Consider the following 12,785-nt stretch of genomic DNA (forward strand, 5'->3'; position numbering starts at 1 on the left):
ATGTCATTGACTCATTACACTAAAAATCAAAAATCTCTTTTTTTACATAATTGAAAATTAAGCCATATACAGTCTAATACTTTTTTTTGTTTTGGCATTTTTTAAATGATTATTTATTATTATTATACCTTACCTCAAAACATGAATTATTATCCATATTTAAAACATGAATAATAATTCATGTTTTAAATTTAATGAATAATAATTTAATGAATAATAATTCATGTTTTAAATATATAAATAACATGAATAATAATTCATGTTTTAAGGTATACATGCAGCAAAGCAGCAAGGACCACACTATGACTACAGGTAGGAGGGTGAACAGTACTGAATATTTTTTTCTTAGGTAATGTTTGAACTATGAATGTATGATATATCGATCATGTCTCACATGTATCTCTTTGGCAGTGACATAGACAACAACTTGAAAAGGGTATGAATGAGGAGAGCATGGAAATGCAGAGGGAATCTGGAGAGAAACCCGGCAAGATTTTCTTGGAGAAGATCTTAGTGTGGGTTCTCAATAGAGCTGAACGATTAATTGCATTTGCAATATAATAGCTATTTGATAAAATGCAATTTTGTAATCGCAAAGACTGCAATTATTGCGTTTGTGGAATAAGAGTTAATCCATCCGTTTTTAGCCATCACTGGGGGTGGCCATTTTGTCACTTTTGTCGACCGAAAATGACATCATAGATGGTCAGGGCTCAGGTAACGACCATCACGGCTGACCTATTTTCTGAAGCTGAGCCGTGTTTGGTTGTTACCTGACCCCTGAGCAGTTGTGATGTCATTTTCAGTTGACAGAAGTGACAAAATGGCCGCCCCCTGAGATGGCTAAAAAGGGGTGGATTTTGCTGCTGCTTAACTCATATTCCACAAACGCGCTGTGTTTCAACTAGTGGGCCTGCTGGGACATATTCTTGAAAAAAAAAATGTTTGTGTTGATTGCACTTTAAGTTTGAATAAGAACATACACTTGTTTATTTTGTATCGATTCGTACTTGTGAGCTTTTGAAGGTACATTACCTTGAAAACATTTGGACTTGAATCTAGCGCGTTCCATTCGTTAATTTATGTTTAATAATGTTCATGATAACACTGATTTATTTATTTATGTTTGTTGAAAAGTAGAACAGGACCTAAAAAAATAATCACATAGGATATCACAATCGCAATATTTCGTAAAAAAAAAAATCACAATTAGATTATTTTCCATAATCGTTCAGCCCCAGTTCTAAAGCTGTGGAGTGTGTTTGTGGTTTAATAATGTGTTTTGTCTGACTTCATGCATTGTTGTCCACCGCTCAGACTACTGTTCTCTGCACAGTCCCCGTTTTAGGCAACAGTAAATGTACTGTACTGTACTTATATGCAACAATGTTTGTCAAGAAATTGCAAAGTAGTAGAAAATGTAGGCGCACACACTGTAATTCAAGTAGCAAAGATATCGCTGGACTCAGGTCAAAAACCTCCACTTATCTATACTTGTTAGAAAAGTTCTGGAGGTTAATGTTAAATGTCATTATAATTGGTGTTTTTGTATTATGAGTATAGTTGCGCCACTTTAACTCTCGCGGGAAGTGCAATGCATACCTGTTGCACATTATGCGCAGCAGTTATTGTGCATTCTGCCGCCATTGTGAATTATAAAAAGCACTTCTGCGTTCGATGACGTAAGGCACCGAAGCTTCCAGTGCAGGGTAGACGCTGTAGCAAAGCTCGCTGTTTATGTGACGCAACTCTAGCCCAAGTCCGTAACGGGGACAGGGCCCGTTCAAAAACAAAAAAAACAAAAAAAAAGACAAGAACCATTCCTTTAACACTAGGACCACCCGAATTCTAAAACTTCGTAATTTCCTAGAGCCGTCATTTTTCTTTGGTGGGACCGTTTTAAAACAACGCCAGCCCCCCTCCTTTTAAATCACACACCGGAAACAATCAATATTATTATTAAATCCACTCATATTAAAATTGTCATGATCTCCAGTACATTGAACAATTTTCTTTTTATTTTTGCAATGCACTAGTTGCTGTATAGACAGACAGTGGGAGGCTTCTCTCTGTGTTTGTCATTCAGAAGTACTCAAGCTCGTCATCTTGTGCCTTGGACTCCTGGATGCTGACCAGCTCTGGCCCCTCTTGTGACAGACTTTGAAAGACGCGAAGGTGAACATAGGCGTCTCCTCCCACGTGCACCTGCAACAAAAGAGTGATAACCCAAAAATTAAAAAAAAAAAAACTACTCATCTGCCACTAAAAGGCTCAGGCTGTGCTACGCATTGCGAAGAAGTTTTCCCCAAATGACAAATGGACACAAGCATACTCAGAAAGAAATGAACATACAGAAACACCACCCAAAATAGATCTGTGTGGATTATTTTTGCCATTTTAACAATTCAAATATATATTTTAATTAGAACAAATTCTTGAATAATAAAAGAAACAAAATAGATTGACGTATATATTTAAATTTTATAAATTGTAAGGAGTCATTTTATACACATCCATGTAATTCATCAAGTTGACCGTTATGTGTCATTATTGTATTTGTTTTCAAACCTATTTAAGTTGGAAGTAATCATTTGCAGGTGTGCACTCTGCGCATGTTTGTGGGTATGGGCAGGAGTGTTTGCAGTTGAAATGAATTTTAGTTGTTTCATATTTTGTGTCTCATAATTGCATTCAAGGCTTTGACTTACTAACCTCACGAAAATAAAGCCATTGCATTTACATACATCATTAATATTAATGCTTCAAATAACAACTCAATGACAACAGGATTACAATATTTTCACAATATCGTGATATGATCGTATCGTGACATTTGCATATCGTGACATCTCTACAATATTTACATTGCACTAACATTCCAACAATGTAAAAGCACAACTTAGAGTTTGTTGTTGTATGAATCGAGAAGCGAACGGTGAGCTTGTGCCTGTCGCGTTTTTTTTTCTTGCGCCACAACATCTTGTTTATGCCAGCGTTGTTTTGATGATGAACTTCTTTTGATCCAAAATGTGGAGCAGAAGTGTGTCAGCACCCAAAAATGTTTCATTAAAACAAAAAAAACAAAAAAAGCGGTCGCACTTGGCCGAGTGGATGAAAAAATTGACTCTCGTATTTTACGGGCAAAATGCGACCATTTAGGCGCAGTGTGGAGCCCTGCTCTACGTATATCATTTTGGATTCATTGGAAATGAGTATGTTATGTATATTTCTGTATGTGTTGTAGTAATAGTAATAATAATAATCCCACAAAACAAACTGCAATAAAATGAGTCAATGACTAATGCTGTGCTTACCTTGATGAAGTAGTTGGTCCCTGACACAATTTGTGTTAGGTACATTTTGGCGACATAATCTTTGTAAGCCTTCCCAGTTTTTTTCTCGGCTTGAGACTTCACCTGGAAAAAAAAAATAATAAAAAAAAAAAAAAAAATATATATATATATATATATATATATATATATATATATATATATATATATATATATATATATATATATATTTTTTTTTTTTTAGCTGTTCTTTGACTTTCAAAGCAAGCAACAATAAATGTGTCAAGTTTCCATACTCACGTTGTCACAAATTTTCTGAATCCGTTCGTCGGCCTTTGTAGGACCCGAAAGATTTCCCACCATCGGGCAGATGACTGTTATGTTCTCAGACATGATGGAGCAGAAGAACTAAACTGCAGTGGGTCGGATACGGTTCAACACTAGACTTGAGTAACAAATGACCTTTTTATAACAGCGGATAAAGGGGAGGGCTCGATTCTTATTCTGTTCGATCTCAGTGCTGATTTCAACACACAATTAGTCAGTGACCGGTTTAGTCACTGGGTGGGGATCAGAGACTGATTTTATTCCTCTAATTTAGAGCAGACCTTTGCTTTCACCATAGGCAACCTCGACTCATCTGCCTCTACCGTTATCTATGGAGTACCGCAAGGTTGTTTAGGATGTTTTGTATTTCTCATTTCCATGCTGCCCCTTGGCCCAAAACAATCGAGTGCCACAAAGTCTTGGTTCGCTGCTACGAGGACGACACAGATAACGTCCACTGAGACCAGAAGACCTTCGAAGCCTTAGCTTCAGCTAGCTAACAGCTAAGTCGCATTAACTGTAAAAGAACGCCGTTCCGACATCAGTTGCTGGATGGCAACAAAAAAAAAAAAGTCATGCTTCTTCCACATCTTCCAAGTACTATGGCAAAGTAGATTGTGGTGTATTTTCTACATTACCTGTGCTGTTTTGAATTCAACTGAGTCATAAAATATGAACGTATTCATGTTGATAAATGGTGCATTGATTGGTTCTATGTAGACAGCTCCATTCTTAATTCTCTTTGCATTTTTTGTTTCTTAAAGGTTGGGTGAGTGTTGTTTTTATATGTTGTCCGATATCTCCACATAGTAAATCTCACTTTTACTGGCTGGCTTTTGTAGATGTTGTCTTCCCCCCCTTTTTTTCTATTTCTCAGAACCCACTTTGACAGATGAATAATTATTATTATTTAGTTGTTTCTTTTATTGTTTATAATTTATAATGTATTATTATCATTATTTTCATTATTATTATTATCAGTGTCTTTAAAATCTATTTATTGAATTCCTCAGCCCCCTTGGTCTCTTTTGGGTCTGTTGTGTTCTGTTCTTGCGTTTCCTGGGTTTCTCTATTTTTTTCTTCTTTCATTGTTGCTGCTCTTCTGTTTTATTTATGTTGTATAAGGACGAGGATCTCATCGGATCTTCTGTCTGTGTGCTATGTAAATACAGCTTTTATTATCATTAAGAAATGGAAATGCGCTAGACTCTTTAGCGCTTAGGCTAAATTGGAATATTTTTTGTGTTGTTTTATGAAATTATATTTTATTTTGTAACATATTTGTCTTTGTGCCCCCTTTTATAAAAAAAAAAAAAATAACGAAAGTGTCCGAGGAGTGGCCGTGTTGCGGTTTCTGTCCAGTAAGTGTGAGTAGAATGTGGTTGATATGAAATATATTATTTCCTCATTTGCAGCCACCCGCCCCAGACCCCCCACGCTTGCAAGTGCAATCAGGCTAGCCTCTACTCAAAAAGAAGACCAAGTCAAGCCAGCCGGCGCCATTTTGGTTCAAATTTTGCGAAATAAGCATATCAATTCCTCTGTTCTTTGGGTACATATGAGTGACATTTTATTTTTTTCAGATTTTCGCTTTTCTCCCATCACATTGCTTGTGGCACCAGAATCAATCAGCATTTTCAACCCTACGCCCCCGACAGAAAATGTATGTTTCTCATTTTCATTCTCATCATTTACAGTACATGCATAATCATCTTGTTCAACAACATTCACCTTTTGCTTCTTTTGTCCTTTTGTACGATGCATTTTTTGAAAATTGGTCCTTACCATTGCACTTGTGAAATGTTTTGTCCTCGTGCTGGGCATTTGGGATCTCTGCCCACGTGGTCAGTGTAGCCACACCTTTAACACTGTCTGTCCATTTTATTTCCATCTTATTTTCATTTTGGTTTCACATACTTTCCTTGAGTTGCTGTTGAAATCCGGTTGACCGTGTCCTCTCCTTTTTTTTCTCCACGGTGACGCTCGTCTCCGCCAACACGTTCACCTTGCGAAGCCACCTCCAAATGTACCAGCCAGTGTCAAAACTGGAAACTTCCTCGAGTTCATTGCATAAATCTTTCCATGCAAAACGGTTTAAAAAAGTGTCATAATGTATCAAGCATATTTTGATTAGACTTTTCACTGGGCACTTTTCCCCAAGTGAATCTTGACTTTCCTGAATGAACAGTTTTCTGTCAACTTCTGTCAACTTCAACTTTAATCACGGCATTGGGACGGTACGGGACAAAAAGTTCATAGGAGAAGATGTACACTAAGAAAAAAAATGCACGATGTAGTGAGAGTCCATGAGGAGAAAAGGAGTGACAAACATTTTAATAGAGTGAAAGTCATTTTTTTTTAGCTGTAGCTGACCTCAAAAATGTGAACGGGACAGGATGGGAGTGGGACAGGACATGATTTTTTTTTACTATGATCCTGTACTGCACAGGTACCAACCTCAAGGCCCGGGGGCCAAATCTGGCCCGCCACATCATTTTACGCGAAATCAAGCATGTCAACTTCCACGATGCCTGCTAAAAAAAATCAGTACCAAAATTTCAAACTTTCATATGTAATAAATGATAACATTGAGATATTGTGAGCATTTTCTTGTTACCAAACCCCTTATTACAGTAACTTGAGCAATATTTGAACTATTATTCATGACTTCTGATTTCAAAACTAGTTATCCATCAACGTATTGTGTACTGCATATGTAATAATATGAGCAAGATCTGAAACATTGATATGATTTCACAGTCATAACAGAAATCCAAAGGAAACTGTAACTACAATGTAGCCTGCCACAAAAATGATTTTGACAGTATGATACTGTAAATTTACATCCAGTTAATTAATGTATTTTTGACAGCTCATTACAGTATTTTACTGGATCACTGCTGCCAGTAAATTTCTGTAATTTATGATGGTACAGTAAAATACTGTGATTTTTTAAAATAAAATATGTATTTTGACTATCGATATATTTGAGTTTTTATTAAAATTTTTCCTTTTTTAAAATTCAGAATTTCAAAATAAAAGCCCAATTAGGATTATTTGTTAGTTTTTCCGCTGTAATTTCTACATTTTTTGACCGATTATTTAAACTGTTCAGTTTATCGCAAATCCCCCGCCCCCAAATTTCAAAATAAAAGCCCCAAATTCTTTTTTTTTTTTTAAATCCTCTAATTTCTTCATTTTTTGACCAATTCAAACCATTCCAACTTCACCAGCATCACCATCATTGACAATAAAGACAAAAGACAATGTATTAGTTCTTTTTCAACTTTTCTTGATGGTTAACAATGTTTCAAGAAAAAAAAAACATTGCGGGAACCCATATGTCATGTAACCCAAGCTCCCACACATTACCGTAGCAACCAAACACCAAGTGACATATGCACACAGTTACTTGATGATAGCTTTGACAATTTTAGTTGCCATGCTATCTGCTGTCATACCATATACAACATGTCAAGCTTTTGAATCACACACCACAATAGCAATCACTGTATTTACTAAACCAACTCATTAAAATGCTCATGATCTACAGTAGCTAGCGCATTCTTAGTTTGTATTTTCTGCAATCGGCGAGGCTTCTCTCAGTTTTTGTCATTCAGAAATACTCAATGCCGTCAGCGTGTGTCTTGTACTCCTGTATGTCGGTCAGCTCCAAGCCCGCCCCGGCGTATGGCAGCCTTTTGTAGACGCGAATGTGGACGTAGTCGTCTCCACCCACGTGCACCTGCAACAAGTATGAGAACACCGACGTTTAGCAGCCCAGCCCGTTGGCCCCAGACTTTCTAGTTTTAATCAAGATATAAAGTCCGGGGGGAAGAAAATCTGTGCATTGTCACGTTCACAGCTAGCTACCCTAACTACTGGTATTTTCTTTTTATTCAGGAGAGTGTGGCTATTAGGGGATGATAAAAAGATCAATGATTAATCAGTTTAAGTGGATAAAATTCAAAATATTGAATATTAAATTTAAGCGGAAGTCAACCCAAACATATTTTTTTCCAGAATATGTTCTATGCAGGCCCACTAGCCTAAACACGGCATTGTGATTAATATTGCGTTTGTGGAATATGAGAAGTCCACGCGTTTTTAGCTAGCTCAGGGGGCGGCCATTTTGTCACTTCTGTCGACAGAAAATGACATCACAACTGCTAGGGGCTAAGGTAATGACCAATTACCTTTTTGGATAGGCTTCAGAAAACAGGTGAGCCGTGATTGGTCGTTATGAGCCCTGAGGTGTTGTGATGTCATTTTCAGTTGACAGAAGTGACAAAATGGCTGCCCCCAGTGATGGCTAAAAACGGGTGGATTAACTCTTATTCCACAAATGTCAATATTTATCAGAATGCCTTGCATTGTGGGCTTGCATAGTACATGTTCATGAAACAAATGTTTGGGTTGACTTCCGCTCAAATTGAACTCATTTAAATTAAGCAGGGTGTCTTGAATGTGTGCAGGGTACACTGAACTCTCAATGCTGTTTATTCTCGAGAGAAATGTGCTGCTCTGTGTCAGAAAGCTTACTTTCAGTTGCATAATGACCCAAAATACAGCTACAGCGTTGAGAATGGATTTACTGTCACCACGTCACACGCAGGTGCCGCACACCTGACAGCCAGCCAAATTAATAAAAACTGAAACAGTCTTGTCTACCTTTCAGTCCCACAGGCCTCAATGACGTTTTTATTTCACCTTTCGCCACACTGCGAGTGTGTATGGCTGTTGTTGTTGGTTTTTATTTCTTTATTTGTCTGCTTGTGCGACGCCTGCGTTTGACGTGGAGATTATGTTCTTGACGCTGATTGGCTGTCGCCGACGACAGCCGCAGCAGGCCAGCCCAGCAACGCTGGAGGCGGCAACGTTCCTTTCAAAAGCAATGCATGTGCATTGAAGGTAAATCGTAAATTGCTCATTTCTCAACAGATTTTCATGAAGCTTACTTTTTTTGTACACACGTATGTAAGTGTCCTTAGCTATTATCTGCCATACACTAATGTTTTATTAATGTTTTGCACGACAATATGGAGTGAAAGATATTGTGTAGAAATCGATAACTTCTCAGCATAATAAATTGTCATACTAGTAAAACAAAAATTTGAAAATATGTTCTTACATGTTGCCCCCTTTACATTTTTTGTCTGCCTCCTCATGTATGCCTGCTTAGAAGTAGAACTAACTTAACAGTATGTTTATTATTGTGGTTGTAGTTTCTGGTGGAGTAGGACTGTACTATTATTTTTACTGTGATTGTTTATGATTTTTATTATGATTGATAACACCACAAAACAAACTGGTATAAAATGACCAATTCTCTACTTACCTTGATGAAGTAGTTGGTCCCAGCCACAAGCTGTGATTTGTAACTCTTAGCGATGAAGACGTCATAAGTCTTGCCAGTTTGTTCCTCAGCTTGAGACTTCACCTGAAAGTCATTTGTTTTCGTTTGGTTTGTGCCAGTTTGTGTCACTTTTAAAGCAAGCAACAACAGTTTTATATATATATATATATACATACATACATACATACATACATACATATATGATATATATATATATATATGTATGTATATAATATGTATATAAGTGTATGTATATTTATATATACATACACACACACACACAGTGGGTATGGAAAGTATTGAAACCCTTTGAACTTTTTCACTTTCTGTGCCATTGTAGCCATTTGCCAAAATCAAAAAAGTTCATTTTATTTCTCATTACTGTGCACTCAGCACCCCATCTTGACAGCAAAAAAAAAACAGAAATGTAGACTTGTTTGCAAATTTATGAAAAAAATCTCTATATATATAAAAACTATTATTTATATATATATATATATATATATATATATATATATATATATATATATATATATATACATACATATATGTATGTGTGTATATATATATATATACATACATATACATACATATATGTATATATATATATATATATATACATACATATATGTATGTGTGTATATATATATATATACATACATATATGTATGTGTGTATATATAATGTATGTGTGCATATGTGCAAACATATACTCACAATGTTGCAGATGTTCTGAATCTCGTCATGGGCATTTCGAACGTCTGTCAGGCCTCCAAGCCTCATCTCGATGCCTATGAAATAGAGAGATAAGGAAGAACTAAACTACAGTGCATCTGTTACGGATCGACACCACCGCTTCATCATGTGGCGATGGCTACTGGGCCAATTCGTATACGGAGGTGGGTGGTCGTTAATTAAACCTAGACGGAAAAGCGTTACATTATTGTTTTCAAACATACAGTATTCGGCTCCTTTTTTACTCATCTTTTGCAACCATTCTCACCCGAAACCCCCACGCTCAGAGTGCATATTTGTCGTCACTGGTAAAAATGTATCATACTATATAATATCACTGCCAGGTGGTTTTGATGACCAAATAAAGCCTATTGACCCTTTCCATTCAATTGGCTCACAAAAGGGTGAATTTCTTGAGATTTAATGTGCACACAAACGCACTTGCTGGCCAAAACCTTGATAGTCATGATGGCTTTTTTGCAGTCTTGCAACATGGGAATAATCCATGAAATTAAAACACCATCATTAAATTTTGTGGGTTTCATGTACTGGTAACCCTGATTGATGATGATTGTTATTGCTGCAGTTAAATGAAATCAATCCAATAGGAAATGTTAAAACTAGGATCCGACCAATATGCATTTTTTGAGACCGATGCCAAATCCAATATTCGGCAGAATAAAATTCGGATAACATTCATTGGCCAATTGATTAAAAATATATATCTAATTACAATAATAATTTTGTTCAGTCCCTGAACAAAGACAGGGATAATAGGCAGAAAATTTGACTGTTTTACCATACTTTTTCCTTTGAGTACTGTATTTTGTTTTACTTTCCAGTAGAGAGAAAAATGAGCAAAGATCAGATGACTTTTTTGTTTGTTTGACTGTCATGTGTCATTATCTTAGTCGTACGTTGTAATGCGTTAATGTGGGGGTGAAAAATCAGCAAAAAGAATCGGCCGATTTTCGACAATTTGAAAAATCGATCCTTTAAAGTTAGTTCAATAAATTTCAAACTGTTACAGTCATGTTTACAAAAGATGGGATATATTGATTCCGGGACAGCAAGAGGTCATTGAATCAATGTTGATATTTCATCTGAACCGTCAGATTGTTTATCAATTTCTTAATGATACATTAAATATTGACTCAGTCAACATTGCAATGTCAGTGGTACTTGATGTTGATGAATATGACATGAATATGAATATTTCCTTGAAAAAAACAAACAAACATTTTTTCACTCTGAAATTTGAATGAAATGTTATGGTTTTTTTTTTTAATTATTTTTTATTAGTAAATTCAGGCCCCTTACCACGGATGGGCTATAAGGGGTCCGTGCCCCCCCCCCCCCATTTGAGGCACAGATGTATTATTTTATTTGATCATAGAGGCTATTTGTGTGCCCTGTGATTGGCTGGCAACCAGTTCAGGTGTACCCCGCCTACTGCCCGAAGACTGCTGGGATAGGCTCCAGCACGCCCGTGACCCTCGTGAGGAGAAGCGGTTCAGATATTGGATGGATCACTCATTTATTTTCTCATCGTTCTTTTGAGTTACTTTAAAGTTGAGTTTTCAAGGAGTCAAGGAGTGTTCCTTACATCAAAATTCCAGGATACAAAGTGAATCTCAAAATTTTAATTTTCATCTCATGAGGATTGGTTTTTGTAATAAAAATAATTAATAATTTCAGATAAACAGTATGTTGAATGTATATATCCGTCTTGTGTCTTTTATCTTTCCATTACAACAACAAAAATTACAGAAAAATATGTCATATTTTGGAGATAGTTCGAATTGCGATTAATTATGATTGATTATTTTTTAAGATGTGATTAACTCACAGTTAATGTGATTAACTCGATTAAAATGTGTAATCGTTTGACAACCCTAATATATATATATATATATATATATATATATGTTTTCCAATATGTATAGCATGCTATATTATAAATACAATGATACCACACACACAAAAAAAACCTGAGTCATGATGCGTGCGTGGTTAAAGTCAAACAATCAGATTCTCATCCCCGAATGTGAGTGAACTCACTTGTGACAGCATTTGAGTAGAGAAAGACGAGTATCAGCGCCAGAGATGCTGTTGTCCATTTTGTGGTCAGCATTTTGTGTTCAATTCCACAGAGTTTGTATGATCCAGTTGAGCTGTGTCTTCTGTACTTTGTTATTAGTGGTTGTGTTGTGTTCGTAGTGTATACGGTTGCCGACACAACTGTTCCCTTCTATTTACGCTGGTGTGACTATTTGACTGTACTTTGTACAATCCTTGACATTGCACTGAGATTGCATAAATCCCGCCTTGAGTGGGCTGGCTCATCGTTGGGACACGTAAGCGCGTCCACCATATTGAATGTGTGAGATTTGCCACGCAAACCAAAAAGCATGTCAATGACCTGAAGTTCATAAAGTGACAACTTACAAAGTGCACAAAGTTACGGCCTCTCACTCATTTATGAATGCGCGCACGCACACACACACACACACGCACGCAGATAAATATGTTTGTGAAACAGATCAGCTTCAAAAACACATGTAACCTTAAAGAGGAAGTCAACCTAAACATATTTTTTAAAGAATATTTTCTATGCAAGCCCACTAGTTAATACAAGGCAATATGATTAATATGAAATGAGTTAAGCAGCAAATTCCACCCGGTTTTAGCCATCTCTGAGGGCGGCCATTTTGTCACTTCTGTTGACTGAAAATGACATCACAACTACTGAGGGCTCAGGTAACGACCAATCATGGCGCTATATGTATATATGTATATACATATATATATATATATATATATATATATATATATATATATATATATATATATATATATATATATATATATATATATATATATATATACATATATACACATATATATATACACATATATATATATATATATATATATATATATATATATATATATATATATATATATATATATATATATATATGTATATACATATATATATATATATATATATACATATATATATATATCACAACTACTGAGGGCTCAGGTAACGACCAATCATGGCGCTATAAGTA

At 35.9% G+C, this 12,785-nt stretch overlaps 2 protein-coding genes across 2 annotated transcripts; both read right to left on the bottom strand.

Moving 5' to 3' along the window:
• Window positions 1-2,002: 2,002 nt before the first annotated feature.
• Window positions 2,003-3,710, bottom strand: LOC147127696 (cystatin-B-like). The gene is made up of 3 exons (XM_086021206.1): window positions 3,591-3,710; window positions 3,315-3,416; window positions 2,003-2,205 (listed from the first exon to the last, which is right to left on the bottom strand). The coding sequence occupies exons 1-3, from the start codon at window positions 3,681-3,683 to the stop codon at window positions 2,083-2,085; spliced, it is 318 nt and encodes a 105-aa protein (XP_085877332.1). The 5' UTR covers window positions 3,684-3,710; the 3' UTR covers window positions 2,003-2,082.
• Window positions 3,711-6,888: 3,178 nt separating this feature from the next.
• Window positions 6,889-11,980, bottom strand: LOC147127697 (cystatin-B-like). The gene is made up of 4 exons (XM_086021490.1): window positions 11,770-11,980; window positions 9,691-9,764; window positions 8,956-9,057; window positions 6,889-7,362 (listed from the first exon to the last, which is right to left on the bottom strand). Exons 1-4 carry the CDS (start codon window positions 11,840-11,842, stop codon window positions 7,234-7,236), a joined length of 378 nt encoding a protein of 125 aa, XP_085877616.1. The 5' UTR covers window positions 11,843-11,980; the 3' UTR covers window positions 6,889-7,233.
• Between the last annotated feature and the right edge of the window lie 805 nt (window positions 11,981-12,785).

The sequence above is a fragment of the Filicampus tigris genome, chromosome 21 (genome assembly GCF_054856515.1).
Source record: "Filicampus tigris isolate MCC_2025a chromosome 21, RoL_Ftig_1.0, whole genome shotgun sequence".
NCBI lineage: Eukaryota > Metazoa > Chordata > Actinopteri > Syngnathiformes > Syngnathidae > Filicampus > Filicampus tigris.

Coding starts and splice junctions, on each gene's coding strand:
- LOC147127696 (XM_086021206.1), bottom strand. CDS start 3,683: ATGTCTGAGAACATAACAGTCATCTGCCCGATGGTGGGAAATCTTTCG. Junction 3,417..3,590: donor TTCAGAAAATTTGTGACAAC/GTGAGTATGGAA, acceptor TTTTTTTTCCAG/GTGAAGTCTCAAGCCGAGAA. Junction 2,206..3,314: donor GGACCAACTACTTCATCAAG/GTAAGCACAGCA, acceptor CTTTTGTTGCAG/GTGCACGTGGGAGGAGACGC.
- LOC147127697 (XM_086021490.1), bottom strand. CDS start 11,842: ATGCTGACCACAAAATGGACAACAGCATCTCTGGCGCTGATACTCGTC. Junction 9,765..11,769: donor CTACTCAAATGCTGTCACAA/GTGAGTTCACTC, acceptor TCTATTTCATAG/GCATCGAGATGAGGCTTGGA. Junction 7,363..8,955: donor GGACCAACTACTTCATCAAG/GTAAGTAGAGAA, acceptor TACTTGTTGCAG/GTGCACGTGGGTGGAGACGA.